At 46.7% G+C, this 16,563-nt stretch overlaps 2 protein-coding genes and 1 long non-coding RNA gene across 12 annotated transcripts in view; 1 reads left to right on the top strand and 2 right to left on the bottom strand.

Annotated features, from left to right (window-relative positions):
• LOC122204645 overlaps nt 1-16,563 on the top strand; it is a 34,400-nt gene that overhangs the window by 2,298 nt on the left and 15,539 nt on the right. For 2 of the 8 annotated variants that reach the window (XR_006195723.1, XM_042912185.1), the window contains exons 2-3: nt 2,219-2,342; nt 5,001-5,090. Coding sequence is in view for 4 of the 8 variants with exons in the window: in XM_042912185.1 (XP_042768119.1) it covers nt 2,219-2,342; nt 5,001-5,090 (214 nt within the window). In the remaining 4 variants the exon portion in view is untranslated. Of the gene's footprint in view, nt 1-2,218; nt 2,343-5,000; nt 5,752-14,529; nt 15,684-16,563 lie in introns of those variants that run through there. The other 6 variants (XR_006195722.1, XM_042912184.1, XM_042912188.1 and 3 more) reach the window with 6 other exon arrangements.
• Nucleotides 285-5,787, bottom strand: LOC122204647. Its single transcript, XR_006195725.1, has 3 exons — nt 5,699-5,787; nt 2,962-3,147; nt 285-2,033 (listed from the first exon to the last, which is right to left on the bottom strand). It is a non-coding gene; the product is annotated as an uncharacterized LOC122204647 (long non-coding RNA).
• The window catches only part of SPIN1 (spindlin 1), a 73,690-nt gene continuing 69,597 nt past the window's right edge, over nt 12,471-16,563 (bottom strand). For all 3 annotated transcript variants that reach the window (XM_042912182.1, XM_042912181.1, XM_042912183.1), the window contains exon 6: nt 12,471-12,870. In XM_042912182.1, the coding sequence (XP_042768116.1) occupies nt 12,671-12,870 (200 nt within the window). In that variant the 3' untranslated portion in view covers nt 12,471-12,670. The remainder of the gene's footprint in view (nt 12,871-16,563) is intronic.

The raw sequence follows: 16,563 nt of genomic DNA, 5'->3' as shown, positions 1-16,563 counted from the left end.
GCAACCCCGCATCGGAGGTCTATCGGCATTTTCAACAGCATCTACTCACTTATGTGTGCATCACATTTTGGTAATTCTTACAGTATTTCAACCTTCATTATTATTATATTTGTTATGGCTATCTGGGATTAGTGATTAGAACTCCCTGAAAACCTCAGATAATGGTTAGCATTTTTAGCAGTATTTTTAAATAAGGTATGTACCTATTTTTAGACATAATGCTATTTCACACTAACAGATTACAGTGTAAACGTAACTTTTATATGTACTGGGAAACCAAAAAATTCATTTGATTCGCTTTATTGTGATATTGGCTTCATTAGAGTGGTCTGGAAAGAAACCTGCAGTATCTCAGAGATGTGCCTGTGTGTCACTAGAGTTGATGAAGTTTCTGTAGCTATACTCAGAATTCATGAAGGACACCGGTCCACAATATTCTCATTACGTTTTTGTCTCGCTCTACTATCAAGGTAATAGGAGCCTCAGAGCACACAGCTAGTAAGTATACCTCTCTTCTATTTTCTAAATCTGTGAAAAGATTGGCATGATTTCTTCTGTCAACATTTGGTGGCATTCACCAGTGAAGCCATGTGGCCCTTGGCTTTGTTTCAATTTGTTAAAAGCCTACTAAAACCTTCCATTTCTTCTTGACTACATCTTGGTAGCTTGTGTCTAAGATTTTTCCATCTCATTTGACTTGTCCAGTGTGTTGGCATGAAGTTGTACACAGCATTTATTTACAACCCTAACTTCTGTAAGGTTGTTAGTAATGTCCCCTCTTTCGTTCTTGGTAATGGCAATTCATGTCTTCTCTGTCACTGTAGCTCAAAGTATGCCAAACTTGTGGATCTTTTTGAAGACCCAGCTATTGGTTTCGTTGATTCTTCCGCATTGTTTTTGTTTCCTATTTCACGGATTTCCATACTAATCTTTATTCTTTCCTTCTGTTTCCTTTGGACTTCTGTTGCTTCTCTTTTTCTAATTTTTTTAAGGTAGAATCTTAGACTATTGATTTAAAATCTCTTTAACAGAGTATTTGCAGCTATAAATTTCTAAGCATGGTGTAGCTGCATCTCATAGATTTTTCAGGTACCGTGTTGTGATTAACGCTTACTAGGAAGTAATAATCAATTTATAAACACTTCTTTGATGATCACTTGTTATAGTTTTTGCTATAGTCAAACTCCCTTCCAGGAGGGTAGCAAGGAATTTAATATAAAACATAAGATTGTTATAGCTGACTAATTCAACTCTGTATCGCATATACTGGAAAGTCACATTAAGCATATTATGATCTCTCTTTCTCTGCACAGTCCAGGAAGCAGGCTGGTGTGAGCTCTCTGGAGAGTAAACATGGATGCACTGGGTACTATGCCGTTGCACACACACACCCAAGTCATAACTGGGATGGTCTGTGGGTTGAGTTCCACCCTCTTACGGACAAACATCAATTCTGTGAAACACACAGATAAGGTGGTTACTCACAGAAATTCCAAGGGTAGATGACAAATGCACTGTGATAAATACTATTATTTTGTTCCTATAATAAAGTAGTTGTTTCTTATAATAAATAATACATATCTTCCAAAGTCATAAGGCAACATCAATCCATTTTCCAGGGTTATGTTAACACAAGGATGCAAGAGCATCTGCGAATAAAAATCATTCTGGTGTGGGGTTCCTTCTGACCGGCCATTCAGGTTTTCTTCCTGCGTTGCTCTAAAACTCAGCAGTTAGGCTTTCAGGAAGAGAACAGAGCTGATCTAGAAGGCAGTTTTGTTTCAGATGGAGCCATCAACATCATTAGGGTGCCGATGCCGGAGGGTGGTTCTCCATCCAGAAGGCCAACAGCAGACCAGGGCCGCCTGGCTGAGGTCACAGGGGAACCCACAGCCTGGCTCATGGACGGCTTAACACAGGAATGCCACAAGCCGATAATCTGAGCAACCGCGGAAAGCATTCGCAACTTGAGCCATTTCCAGAGTTCCAACGTCCTTTAAGAATAAGATTCTTGTATTGATGTAAAACGTAATCTGGAGGTTTAAAACAGAGGAAGAGTCAGGTCACAGTCATTAGAGACATAAAAGCATTGCCTCATCATCCCAGAGATACAGCTCTGCGAATACTAAAAAACCAAACCCGTGACTTTTAAGTGGCCCCGAGACCCATGATGGCAAGTCTCCAACATGAATGTGCATCAAATTATTCTGTGTTTCAGGAGTTTTCTTAGACTGCAGTTTCCTGGGCCCTGATGTCTGTGCACTTGTGAAGTCCAGGGATCTGCATTTTCACTATGCCTCACCCAGACCTCCTCACACTGTGATCGGGAACACTGGACCCAGGTGGGTTAGCATCTCCTTCTTGCTGATCATTTTTAATGATCATTCACTTCTGATGATTAACAACATCTACGTACAGTAAATTCCTATATCTTGGGTCTTGAACCCGTCTGCCTCAGAGGAGTCCACAGCTTAAAGCACCATGTCAGACACTAAGGCAAAAGCACATAAAAGCCACTTTTCACAGACGGGAAGGTAGCAACTAAGTTTTCTGGAAGGGCTTATTTGGGGTTGTGACGACCATTTTAATGGCCTTCGTAAGTATGTTCAGTGCTGACAGCCTAAGGGACACAGTGGCCTGGGGGAGGCTGAGCAGCCACCGGGGCAGGTGGATCTCCCACCTTCTGTCTCTGTGCCCCGCTGACCACACGGCCATCTTCCCAGGGACTACACTCACACTGGCTACCGGCCTGGGCCGTGCCGCAGACGTCGCAGCACCAACACAAAGGTGGCCCGGGACGCCCACCACGATGTTATGGGAATGCTGGCCGGTGGCCAGATCCCCTGAAAGAGAATGGGACAGCTGGGGAGCTTCCCAATTCCAACACGGTCTCAGCTGAGCACTCGGCCAACCAGAGCAGGGAGCACTAAGGGTGGTATCCCGGGTGAGCCTGGGACGCACCTGTTCCGAGCGTTCTGTCCAACACTCACAGGTGCCCCAGTGCTGCATGAACGACTTTCCTTCTTCCAGCAAAGTGCTTCCATCTATGTCCCACTGGGAGGATTTTCTTCTCAAGTCACTTGAACCCAGAACTGTTTCAAAGGATACTCTAGATAGTACTTCCCAGGGAACTAGGTCTTAACCCATCTGAAAACATTCAAGACACAAGATTCTTAAAATCTTGCCTTTAAACATCATAAGAAACAAATCAAGCGCAAAACTGAATTAACATGATCCTTAAAAAGGATCCCAAAAAAAGACATGACAATTTTACCTTATTTACAGACACTATATTTTCACAAAGTGCAGAGGAATTCTGGTAGTATGTTTAGTTAGTAATAAAAGGAACTTCATTTTCTTGGAAAAATTAACAACTAGTCTCAGAACAAAGCAGATGATTATGATGACCTCTAAAATCAATTTCAAAAACTTTCTAATTTACCTTTAGTTCAGGGCTGAACTGGCATGTAAACTACTAAGTAAAACCTACAATTCCTTCCAGAGTATCAGGAAAACATCAAAGTGCCTTGGTTTTCAAAAGTCCCATTTTCTTTCTTCAAAACACTTAAATGTTTTTGAAATCCACCAAATTGAACAATATCCCATCAGAAGGGGAAGGCTGGTCTTTTTTCCAAAGGAGTGGAGGTAACCCCACGGAGCCCTGCTAACTCAGCAGCTGCCATCAGGATGGGTGTCCAGCCGAAATCACACAGCTCTTCACCCCACGGCCAGCTCAGTGTGGCAACTACATAAACTACTGATAAACAGGGAAAGCACAAGACACATACTTTTAGGATGTTTCGAATAACGTAGACACGGAAACTAGGAAAAAGGGTTCGGACTTTTCTGATGGTAAACGGGAAATGGCAGGACAGCTCTCTGGGATCCACACTGAAGCTGCAGGGGTGTGCACGTGCCCTGGGAGGCGGCCAGTAGAAGGCCCGGGCCTTGGCCCTGCTCCAGCGGCCCTGGTGGACTCCGCACTCTGAATGCTCGCTCGCACGGCTGCTGGACAACTGGGAACAGTGCAAACCCAGAACACGCGGCAATCTGCGCTTTGCATTGTGTCCCATGCCGCTCTCTGGTTGCACAGAGAAGTAAACTGCCCCAGCGACAGCCAGAGGACAAGAGCTCCTCCGGGAGCACAGCGCAGCAGGGAGGACACTGGTTAGTAACAAATGCTGTCATGACCCCGGGCTCATCGGCCAGCACCCTGACATAATGGGGTGCGAGGCAGCTCGCTGACCAGGTGATCAGCGGACAGCCTGATGCAGGGATCCTCAGGGCAGGCATGAGCTTGACCACTGTGCACACAACACTGTCACTTAACTGATGACGCATTTTTGCAAACACTGATCATCTTTCCTGAGTGCTTTAAAGAAAGGGGAAATTGTAGTATTATTCTGGATAAACAAATGAGAAGTTTGGAGGTTAAAATAAACCATATAGGGAGAGATGCTGGGGCTCAGAGACGTTTTCAAACAGAGAAAAGAGACCAGACCCCAAACCCTGCCAGGCTGGTCTCCTGGGGCCTTGTAAACTGGCCCCGTGAAGGCCAGGCACCACACTTTGCATTTCCCCCAATCACAGCACCATGTAACCACACACACTGGCATGTCTTAATCACAGACCAGTGACCACAAGGTTTAGGAGCAGTTTTGGTCAACTGCCCCTTGGGGGTCACAGCTCTGGGATGGTGGCAACCACACCCATGTCATCTGGAAGAAAAGCCATCTCCCGTGGCACTGCTTAAAAATTCACAACTAAAGGATGGGGGACTTTCAGACTAAGTAAGTATACCTGTTTTGTTCCTTATGCAGTTGTTGGTATATGTCCACATTTACACAACAGACTAGAGAAAACGTACGCTTTTGCCACTGAACGGCATTAAAGCTCAATTAGGTCAGAACTAACTTGCTTCTAAGTTGTAATAAAGATTCGCAGGGCAGCAACGTTTGAAATGCCCGTCTTAAGAAGTTCAATTAAACCCTCTCCTCCAGATGGAGACCCGCAAGTTCTAAAACATTCCAGTATCTGCTTCCTCAGGACAAGAATGTGCTCTTGGAGCCCGCACTCCGCGGAAGATGCAGGTATGCACCAGCCTCCAGTCTCTCCTCTGAGTATCTTGCTGGCTATTTCTTTGGGGCGCACATTAAAACGGAGTAAAAATCTGTGATACTTTAAGTAACACAACCAGCTTCCCTTAGAAAGTGTGTGGGGACCAACGCTAATCATCCACACCAGAAACTTAATGATGGAAATCAAAAACTAAGGTGAGTTTTAACACCTGCAAATTTTTCTTCCCCTAGAAACCTGATCAACTTTTTAAAACTCCAGTTTGGGGAGGTGGGGGCAATTTCAGATTATAGTAGAAAGGAGAAGCAAAGTGGAGATGAAATTCACGGTGCATCAGGCCCAACTCTGGGTGGACGAGGCAAGGATCACCATGCCTCCACCCTACCCCTGCACAGCACAGCTACTCTTCCCGGGACATCTAAAGAACACGGCATCCCTGTGTGGCTGCAGGACGCTCTGGAAGAAGACCTGCTTTCTACATTACAACCAACCGGCCGCCAATGGACAATGAACCACCACCACACCACGTTTCTCGAAGCAGGAAGGACCCCCACGACCGGGTCCTGCACAGCAGGGTGTAGAGGACCCCCCACAACGACACTGAGAACACAAGCAGACTCACGTGCGTCCCTTTATTCACAAAGGTCAGAGTCACAGTCTACTTCTCCATCATGATCAAACAGAAACTGTAGAACACCCCGCTGACACGTCAACAGTGCTTTACGACAACGTGTGGGGATGCTGGGAGATGCCAGTGTTCTGGAGAAAGTACCAATGAGAACCTCCCTGCTGACATCACAGGACCCAGAAAGCGTGAGCGGAACTCAACAAAGGAGAGCGGAACATGGCAAGGCCTGAGGGACAAAGCCATCTGTGTGAGGCAGGCCCTGCACGACTCAGTGCATCCCCTCTGTGTCAGGCTCCAGTCTGCACTGCGCTGGACACAGGCGCATCTACAGGGAGTCAGGCAGGGCTCCCACTCACACATGAGAGCAAGGGAAGGGGTGAGCTGACGTGCCCGAGTGCGCCCAGGGAGGCAGCTGCCACACCTAGAGCTCTGCGATTCCCCGCCTTCCAGGGCATGAAATTTACCCGCCCTTTTATATTGAAAGAGAACATTAGGGCCACTTTAAAAATAATCAGTCTGTCAAAAGTAATGCCCTGCCGGAGCACCTGGGTGGCTCAGCTGATTGAGTGTCTGACTCTTGATTTTGGCTCAGGTCATGATCCCAGGGTCATAAGATCGAGCCCTGCATCAGGCTCTGTGCTGAGTGTCGAGCCAGCTTGGAATTCCTTCTCTCCCTCTCCCTCTCTCTGCCCCACTTGCTCTCTACAATTAAAAAATAATAAAATAAAAAACAATGCCCTGCCAATAAGATTTATTTTCCTTGTTAGAAAGCCCACCCAAATTTGAATATAGGGCTATGGGCTGCACTGTGTCCTCTGAACCACCAGCTGGAGCCCTGACCCCCAGGACCTCAGAATGGGACTGCATTAAATGAGTTTATATGGGAGGTACCTGACCCAGTGTGACCAGTGTCCTTATAAGCAGAGGAGATCAGGACGGATACACATGGAGGGACAACCCCGTGAGGGCACGGGAGGAAGACAGTATCTACACTCCAGGACACAGGCCTCAGGGGAAGCCGGCCCCACCCACGCCTGCATCCCAGACTTCCAGCCACCAGCACAAGGACAGGGTCTGTGGTTTAAACGCCCCTGTCCCATCTGGCATCTGCTGCAGCCACCTGAGTCAATGAACACACCAGCATGCAGTGTCCTTGCAAACACTCCCTTCAGGGGCCCACCACATGCGTGATGACTCAGAGCACGACCCTTGTAAAAACAATCACTCAGTAAAACAGAGAGAGGGCCAGTGAGGACAGCTGACACACATCAGTATCCTTTTGAACGTGTGTGAGTCAAGCAAAGGGACACCCGGTAACAGGTGTCAGTCTCCCCTCCAGCTGCAGGACAACACAGACCATGGGTTCCATCCCCTCCAATCTTCCAGTCCCTAATGCCTGCTCCCCTGAGGGCTGTTCTGAAGAGGACACAAACCCAGGGCTTGAGACAACTGGACCTTAGCCTTACAGGACAACCCAAAGCTACATTTGCTAAAATAAGGTCCCCATACATGACACGCAGAGTCCCCAGTGAAGAACCACCTCTAGGGACAGAGCCACTCTGCAACTCCCTGGTGGGGACACCCAGCACATGTCACGTGTATACACACACACACACACACACACACACACACACACACACTCCTGGGCAGAAGCTACCAGATTGCGCACACACCCTTCAGAACACAAATTCAAGGCAAAGCTCTAGAGCCACTTTCGCAGTCTACACCCCAAAGTCCATTCAGAGCGCAAACTTCAACCTGGACCCCTCAGCAGCTCTACGTTAGCACTGACGTTTGTGGAAGGCCTGAGTCTGTCCTGTTCACATTGTACCTGCCACAGCTCTTCCAACTCCCAGACAGCTTGGAAGTTACGTGCATGTCTGATCCAGTGAAGGGCCCTGGGTAGTTGATGCGCTGTTTTGGGCCATGCTCCAGGAGCACCCAAGTCCAGAGCACAGACTGAAGGTGATGGAGGACAGGGGTAAGAGGCGGCGGGATGCGCCCACATTGCAGTCAGCAGCCTACTCACCCAACGGGAACGGCCAGCACAAAAACGAAACGCGAGCCAGTGCCCGCACTCCAGTGTCACTGTCGCCTGGACTGGCAGGGATCAACGCGCCACCTGGTCCAGCATCCTCGCATACAAACTAAGCAGAAAGAATGCAAGGTCAATTTTAGGCAAAATGATGTGCCAAGGCAATAACCCTAAAAGCTGAGTCAACTAAGCTGAAGGGTTTCACAGTGAGTAAGAGGGCAGACAGAGACCATCTGACAAAGTCCACAGAAATAACTCAAAGACTCACTCACCTAATTCTCTGAGACTCGGCAGCCTAAGACCGTACAAACATATGACACAGAACAAACCAATTACTGTAAAAATTAGGTGTGAGGTTGTGGTGTTCTGTGGGCATAAGAAATGCAGCTTTTGTAAGAATATGAATGTAATGATGTATTTAAAATATCTTTAACTATAAAATAGTTTCTACAATCTCGAGAGGGAAATTTATATTTCTTCAGCATAACTGGAAAATAAGAAAACACTTCCTGCCCTCACTTAGGAAGCAAGGGTACAAAACTAGCCACAGAGATGGCTGGACTTTGGGTCCTTCAGATCCCTGCACTGAGGCTGGTGATCCTCCTGGACCAGACACGTGGCCTCCACGCCCTCCTCATCGGCACCACGGAGAAAAGGTGCGCCTCCCCTCCCCCCATCAGAAGTCTCACACGGCAATGGCCAAGGACTTCAGAGCATCTGTCACGCTTTACTCACCGCCAGCGCCGTGGCCATGCCGAGAGCAGTCAAACCGGCAGGCCCACCCATGATTCTCCAAGCCGTGCAGACCCGCTTGCTGGCCTATAGACGGCAGCCAGCGACCATCAACTTCTGATGAGACTTGCTGTCATTTGTAGGGAAAACACTTCCCGAGCTGCACGTGCAGTAGCACAAAAAGGCTGAGGTGTGGCAGGAGGAAGACGCGAGATCCGGCCTCCGGTGGGGGTGGGCGGGCGCCTCCACCCAGCGGGGGGGGGGGGGGGGGGGGGGGCATTCCTGCAGCCAACTCTGGCAGTGAGAAGGTGGCCTGTCCCACCCCAGCCTTAATCACAAGATCCTTTGGCCCAACTCAATAGGGAAACAGCAAAAAACAAATGTGATTACAGACACATTGTGAATCTACTTTCTTCCTGATTATAATTGCCCAGAAGATAAACACAACACGCACCCGTCCCGGCCATTAGGCCATTACCTATGCGCTTCCTCGTCCCTGCCGTCAAGACATGGGGCTTTCCTCCTACAGACTGAAGTTGGTACTGAAGTATTAACAGCATTACAGGCAATATACAAAGCAGAACTAGATGTGAAAGTATAAAATACATATTATTTAATTCTATTTAAAACAATTCAGTTTAAAATTTTATGATAAATTTTCTCATTAACGGCGAATCACAAACTTGAATATTTTGGACTAGTGAATGTATTTGGGATATTGATCACTGCCCCTCTCCCCTCGGGAATTACTGAGTGTTACCATTCAAGTAAAAGTCGGACTTCTTTCTGTCTCTGCATATATCTGACATTTACACGTGGTGAAAGGATCTTAAAGTAAAACTTTAAAAACTTTTTCAGAAGCAGGTTTAACACATCACATTTTGCTTATGAGCACAAAATTTACAGTCAGAAGTTGCACATAAAGGGTTTATTTTAAATGTTTTAAGGATAGGATAGAGTTACATCATAATTATAAAAATTACTTACAGAATTAACAGATTTATATTGTTTATACTTCTAAATGCAGAGAACAGGGAACTGTCTACACATTGTATAAAATAAAATTAAAATTAAAAATGAATTCAAGCTTGAAAGATGAGGTCATTTACCTAATTTTAAAATGCGAACACGAAGACCTCTGAACTATACACATTCGTTCAAACTGCACTAACGGTGGAAAATACAAAAAGCGCAGCATTTCCAAGGAACCACAGACATTTCAACCATAATTATTTTCTGTTATAATAATTGTTCCTGTTTTGTCTTTGGAGAACTTTCTTTTTTTTTTTTCTTTTTTTTTTTTTTTTTAAGACAATCAGCTTAAGAATGTTTTCAGGCACTACAATTTGTGACAATCAGAACAGTCTTCTAATGGGTCCACAGCGTTCAGAGATTCAAGCCCAATGCACTTCGGGGTTTGGCACGTAAAACAATAATAGGAATGAACTCTGGCTTAGAAGTAACTGTGAGAGTTTCAAGAATGCACAGTCCCTTCAAATGCTGCACGACAGACAGGGCTGGAAAATCACCTTCTGCTGGCACTACACTGCTTCACCAGTGCATCTGTATCCTACGACCACTACAACAGCACAGGAAGCAAATATACAGACAGCTGAAAACAAATAAAAACAAAGATAGAAAACAAAAAACCTAAATATCTCTCACATGCAAGTTCAGTTAGTTACATTGAACATCCTACTTAGAATAGAGCATGCAAAAAAGGATGGTCTGCGCTTAAGGTTCTCCTCTGAAGCTTCACGTGGCAGCCAGACGTCACACGCACACGACACAAGAACACTACAGCAGGTCAGTGAGGAAGGCCAGGACATTTTATACAGGTTCAGGTCTTGTGCGGTCACAAGTCCCGTGATAATTTTGGAAACTAATGTTGGGCTTCCAGAACAAGGAACCAACATCCCAATACCAGGAAAAGGCAAGCAATGCATGCAGATCGGAAACGTGAGCCTAAAACGAAGCCTGAAATCCCGGGCAAAGGAGTGGGATCAGTCACCACAGAAGTGGGAGTTAAGCCGCCGAAAGAAAAGAGAATGGGGCAAATAAAAGAAAACAACAAAAAACCCCTTCCCCTTCCTTCCGCCCTAACGGCAATACATGGAACGCTGACTAAAATGAGGACGCCAATCACGTGTCACATTCGTCTGGAGAGCGGCAGACCGTGTGGTACTGAAGGTGCTAAGGGTACTTGCAGAAAAACCACAAAGCAAGTCAGTAAGTGATGCCGGAGACGCCTCCACGGACCCGCCCCGCCGGATGCTGCCAGAGGACACCGGTTCTGCAGCCCAACGCCTCTGTGCCGCGCTCACGCCGCGCACACGCCGGCCGCACCCACCCTCCGGGCACACTTGTCCACTGGCGCTCGGGGAGCCGGGCTCAGCCTTGAGATTCACATGCAGGGACTCTTAGAAGAGCCACCAGGAAAAGAGGTGACAGACGTGCAGCAGGACACCTGTCCGAGCAGGAGGAGCGCGTCTGAGACCAGGCACTCGGCCGCCGCCCGAGGTGAGGCGCGGCGCGCCACACACCGCGGACACCGGGCGCTGCACCAGAATGGGGTGCAGGGCTACCATCCAACAGCGCGACGGCACGCGGACTTCCCGAAGGCAAAAGCGGGGGCCACACGAACCACACGTGGGGAGGCCTTGAGGTACAGGATCTCCAACGCTGAGGCCACGTGGCCTTCTCGTACTGGACTGACAACACATGCACTCAACCTTCTGCCCAAAATGCAGGGAAGGTTTCCAACCTCCGCAGGAGACTGGTGTCACGTACTGCCTCTCTCCTAGCTGCCGAACCATCAGGGCTCATCCGACACAAGGCGACAGATGGCCATGCCGCCACTACCCCCACTTCTGCAGTTCTACTTCGGTTAAAACAACCTTGCGGGAATAAGCCACAGAAGCTGGTGCGGTGACGGACCCTGACGTGGTAGGGCCCACAGGACGGGGAGCGTCCACATCCACAGCACACCGGGGGCAAGACCGTAACAGCACCACAGAAGGTGTCAGGGGACTGAAGCTGTCATCTGTCTAGATGTTCTTTGTGAGGAAAAGCCGGGGGGGAAAGCCTTCTGATACAATCACGTATCAGTAAGAACGGTAATAAAAAAAAGTGTCCCAGAGAACTTGTTGGAAGGTAGCAATGCCATTCTTCAACTTGAACTTCTAATACGAAACCACTAGGTTCTTCCAGGAACTTACCACATACACACAAACCACTGACGCACTGCTGCCTCTCAAATCCATGTACTAGAATGCAGACTGCGGACTCGTACAAATAACAGACCAGATGTGCCGTCCAAAATACGCCTGCATCACACTGTGTGGACCAAGTACCTGGGCTTTGCTTTAAAAAAAAAAAAAAAAAAAAAAGTACAGTAAAAAATGTAAACAAAAATTTACAAAGCTTAGAATTAAAGGCAGCTTTTTACCCAGATTCCTGTTTTGTTAAATCCTAATGTGGGTCCAGCAACTGCTCACCAATGATTCATGTTTGGACTCACAGTTTAAAGCCTCCAGACTGAAAAGGTGTCTGAACTTCTGACTTTGAAAACAAGCTGAACATCCCTGTGTCTCCTGTGCCCACATTTAATTTTAAATAAGCAGCAGTAATATGCTAAGTATGACTGACTTCGGACAAGTACTCCTGTTAAACTGGAGAATATTATTTACCCCCCGCCCCAATCCACAAAGAAATGACTGCCAATTAAGTGTATGTGTGCGCACGCACAGATCTATGTGTGTGTATATATTACATATGTACACACACAGATATAGATAGGTAGATATAGATACATACATATCTCAAAAAAGGCAATAACAAAAATACCAAACTATGCTTGCATTGTGGCGGCAGAGTCGGAGAGCGCAACAGTGGCGGGGAAGTGGGGAAGATCTACTACAGTTTGAAATGACTATGGGGCTAGCCTAACTTGTACCAAACTTGCCTGTTAACTCCCCTCCAGACAGACAGACTTCTTTTAAGAGGAAGGAGTTCCTTACACAAAATGCTTTGTGTTCACATGAATTTGTACTATTCGGAACAAAACCAGTTCTGCTGGCAGAGATTGTGGGTTCGCAGGGACATTTAAGCTTTCATTAAACTGGAAAGCAATCAAGTCTTTATGTCTACAAATTATACATTTAATAGTTCCACAAATTTGGCGAAGTCCATGATGCCATCTAGGACGTTTTCACCAAATCGTACACGTAGATATGGAAGTCGTCATCAAACTTGATGAAGTAGACGGACGGTTTGGCCTCCACTTGGTGGATGACCATGCCAGTCCTTTTAGAGCCGTCCTCTTTGGCATATTCCACTTGTTTGCCTACCAGGCTGTCCACAACTTCTCCTGGTTCCCTTTCTGCTGGAGGAGAATCATCTGCAGTAAACAGGGGAGGAAAAAGAATTTGAAGTCAATTTTTCAGTATGTACCAACTCACAGGTCTATTTTAATAATATTTTTTTTTAATTTAACATTCCCCCCACTTTCTTACACCATACACAAAAATAAACTCGAAATGGATGAAACACTTAAATGCAAGACAGGAAGCCATCAAAATCCTAGAGGAGAAAGCAGGCAAAAACCTCTGTGACCTTGGCTGCAGCAACTTCTTACTCAACAGGTCTCTGGAGGTAAGGGAAACAAAAGCAAAAATGAACTATGTGGACCTCATCAAGATAAAAATCTTTTCCACGGGCAAAGGAAACAATCAGCAAAACTAAAAGGCAACCAATGAAATGCAAGAAGATATTTGCAAATGACATATCAGATAAAGACTTGGTCTGTAAAGACCAAAATCTATAAAGAACTTACCAAACTCAACACCCAAAAAACAAATAATCCAGTGAAGAAATGGGCAAAAGACACGAATAGACACTTCTCCAAAGAAGACATCCAGATGGCTAACAGACACATGAAAAAATGCTCAACATCACTCATTGCTCATCATCAGGGAAATCTCATCAAAACCATGACGAGATACTACTCACACCTGTCAGAATGGCTAACATAAACTCAGGAAACAACATGTTGGCGAGGATGTGGAGAAAGAGAAACCCTTTCGCACTGCTGGTGGGAATGCAAGCTGGTGCAGCCACTCTGGAGAATAGTATGGAGGTTCCTCAAAAAATTAAAAATAGAACTACCCTATGATCCAGCAATTGCACAACTAGGTATTTATCCAAGGGATACAGGTGTGCTGTTTTGAAGGGGTACATGCACCCCAATGTTTATAGCAGTGCTATCAACAATAGCCAAAGTATGGAAAGAGCCCAAATGTCCATCAATGGATGAATAGATAAAAAAGATGTGGCGTGTGTGTGTGTGTGTGTGTGTGTGTATACACACACACACACACACACACACACACGCACACACACACAAACGGAGTATTACTCAGCAATCAAAAAGCATGAAATCTTGCTATCTGCAACTATGTGGATGGAACTGGAAGGTATTATGCTAAGCGAAATTAGCCAGAGAAAGACAAATATCATAGAACTTCACTCATATGAGGACTTTTAAGATACAAAACAGATGAACATAAGGGAAGGGAAGCAGAAATAATATAGAAAGAGGGAGGGAGATAAAACATAAGAGACTCTTAAATACAGAAAACTGAGGGTTGCTGGAGGGGTTGGGGATGGGGGAGATGGGCTAAATGGGTTAGGGGCATTAAGGAAGACACTTGTTGGGATGAGCACTGGGTGTTATACATAGAGGATAAAAGACTAGAATCTACTCCTGAAATCATTATTGCACTATATACGCTAACTTGAATGTAAATTTAAAATTTTTTTTAAAAACTTAACATTCCCAATTCATCCTGATTATCTAGACCCAAGAGTCAGCAAACTTTTTCTTCAAGGGCCAGACAATAAATATGTGAGGACTGAAGCCATGTGGTCTTTGTACCAACTACTCGGCTCTGCCTTATCAAGTGAGAACAGCCTCAGAGAATATACAGATGAAAAGTGTGGCTGTGTGCCAATAAAACTTTATTTACAAAAACACTCTGCTGCCCCCTCCCACCCTCAGGCCATAACATGTGAAGGATTCTGAAAATCATGACCAGAAATCCCTGAGGCTTGTGTTTAACTACAGCTGTGACTGCCTGAGGAGGTGAGGACCACACCAAGGAAAAGTCCAGGGAAAAACCTAAATCCACAAAACTTCTTAAAAGTAAGTTGGAGTTCCTTCAAACCAGGCCTTCAGAGCAGACAACACATACAGGGGGGCGAGAATACGCTGCTCAAACTCCTCCCTGGTCTTTTCCTGCGAATCCTTAAAGTGTCTTTCTCCTCCACCTCATTCCACTGCACACCATCGTCCCAGCCCAGGTTCAACATAAGAGACTTCTGCTCTGGAAACAGGTGCCGAGTGAAGCCCCTCCCCAGCCCGGCCATGACAGGATCTCTGAGGACCGTGGAGGCAGCGCACCTCTCAGACGAGCACCCCCACCCCCCGAAAGCCTGAGTGCTGGAGAACACCGTCCCGAGCACATAGGGGCTGCGAGGCGTCCCCGAGTGCACTCAGAAGGACAGCAAACTGTCCCCTCCAGCAGCGAAGACACAGGGGATGGGGCTGGGAGGTTCCAACTCCACCTCCAGAAAACTCTTCAGGGCCCGAGCAAGGCGAGCCCCTCTCTGTGTAGCCCGGGTCTGGCCCTGGAGCTCCACGCAGCCCGCTGGCGGCCTGGGTACCCAACTGCACTAATGACGGTCCACCTCACTGGCCGCGGCAGGTCCTCTTGCCCGAGGACGCAATCCTAACCCTGTTACTCTGACCACCGCGCGACACAACATCAAAGTATGACGCTATCCGATCTGAGCAGGGAAGTGATGCCGAACCCGAGGCGGAAGTCCTTTCTTCCTCAGCAGCAGCACGGGCCCGCCCCACTTTAGGGGCACTTCACGTCCACAAAGTTCCAAGTGTGGGGTTACCAGGCATGCCACAGCAACTGAGCCGAGAGGTGAGGGGCTCGCAGAGGCCGCCCCAGCAGGGCATCACCACGGGTTCCAATGGTAACTTAATTTCCGCTCTCACAATGCACGTAGCGAACAGGGGAGAGACGCTGGGGGGGAAAGAGGGGCTGGGAGACACTGGGGACGGTGCAAACGCCTTCACAGTTTCCATCAACAAGACAGCAGCTCTAACAGGGATACTTCTCTACCAAAAAATTAAAAATCAACTTCATATAGGCTAGAAAAATGCTTTTATTTTTAATTTTTTAATGTTTATTTTTGAGAGAGACAACATGAGTGGAGGAGGGGCAGAGAGAGAGAGACAGAGACAGAATCTGAAACAGACTCCAGGCTCTGAACTGTCAGCACAGAGCCCGACATGGGGCTCGAACTCACTAACCGAGAGATCATGACCTGAGTGGAAGCCGGACGCTTAATGCACTGAGCCACCCAGGTGCCCCAGGCCAGAGAAATGCTTTTAAAGAATGCTCTCATGAGAATTAAGTTCCTGCTATTTAAATACTTCCTGTTACCACCGGTGGCAAATGTACACAAGGCAGAAAGTCAGGGCCAGATGAGCACACGTCAGAGCAGTTTCCCTGACTGGCTCGTTGGCAGAACTCAGCAACAGAGATGGGTGTCACACCGCTCATGTATCATGCGTCCGCCAGCCCCATCTGTTCAGGCCCAGGCACCCCTGTGTTGGAAGAAAGGCTAAAGAGTACTTTCAAAAAGAAAAGGCTTACCCAAAAATGAAATTAAGAAAATAGTTCCATTCATAGTAGCATCAAAATGAGCAAAATATTTAGGAATAAATTTCACAAAGGAAGTACAAAACTTCTACTCTGAAAACTACAAAACACTGTTGATAGAAATCTTTAAATCTCAGCAACGGCAGTATAGCCCATGCTCGTGGGTCAGAAGGCGTCACGGTGTCAAGACGGCACTTACCCCCCAAGTTATGAGAGCTTCGACACAATCCCCGGATGAATCCCAGCTGACTGCTTTGCAGAAATTAACAAACTGATACCAAAATTCATGAAATCGCAAAGGATCCCGAAGAGTCAAAACAATGGTGAAAAAAGAACAAAGTAGGGCTCAACACTTC

This window comes from Panthera leo, chromosome D4, assembly GCF_018350215.1.
Source record: "Panthera leo isolate Ple1 chromosome D4, P.leo_Ple1_pat1.1, whole genome shotgun sequence".
NCBI classification, from domain to species: Eukaryota; Metazoa; Chordata; class Mammalia; order Carnivora; family Felidae; genus Panthera; species Panthera leo.
Note: the sequence above shows the minus strand (reverse complement) of the source record. Positions and strands in the feature narration are given on the sequence as shown.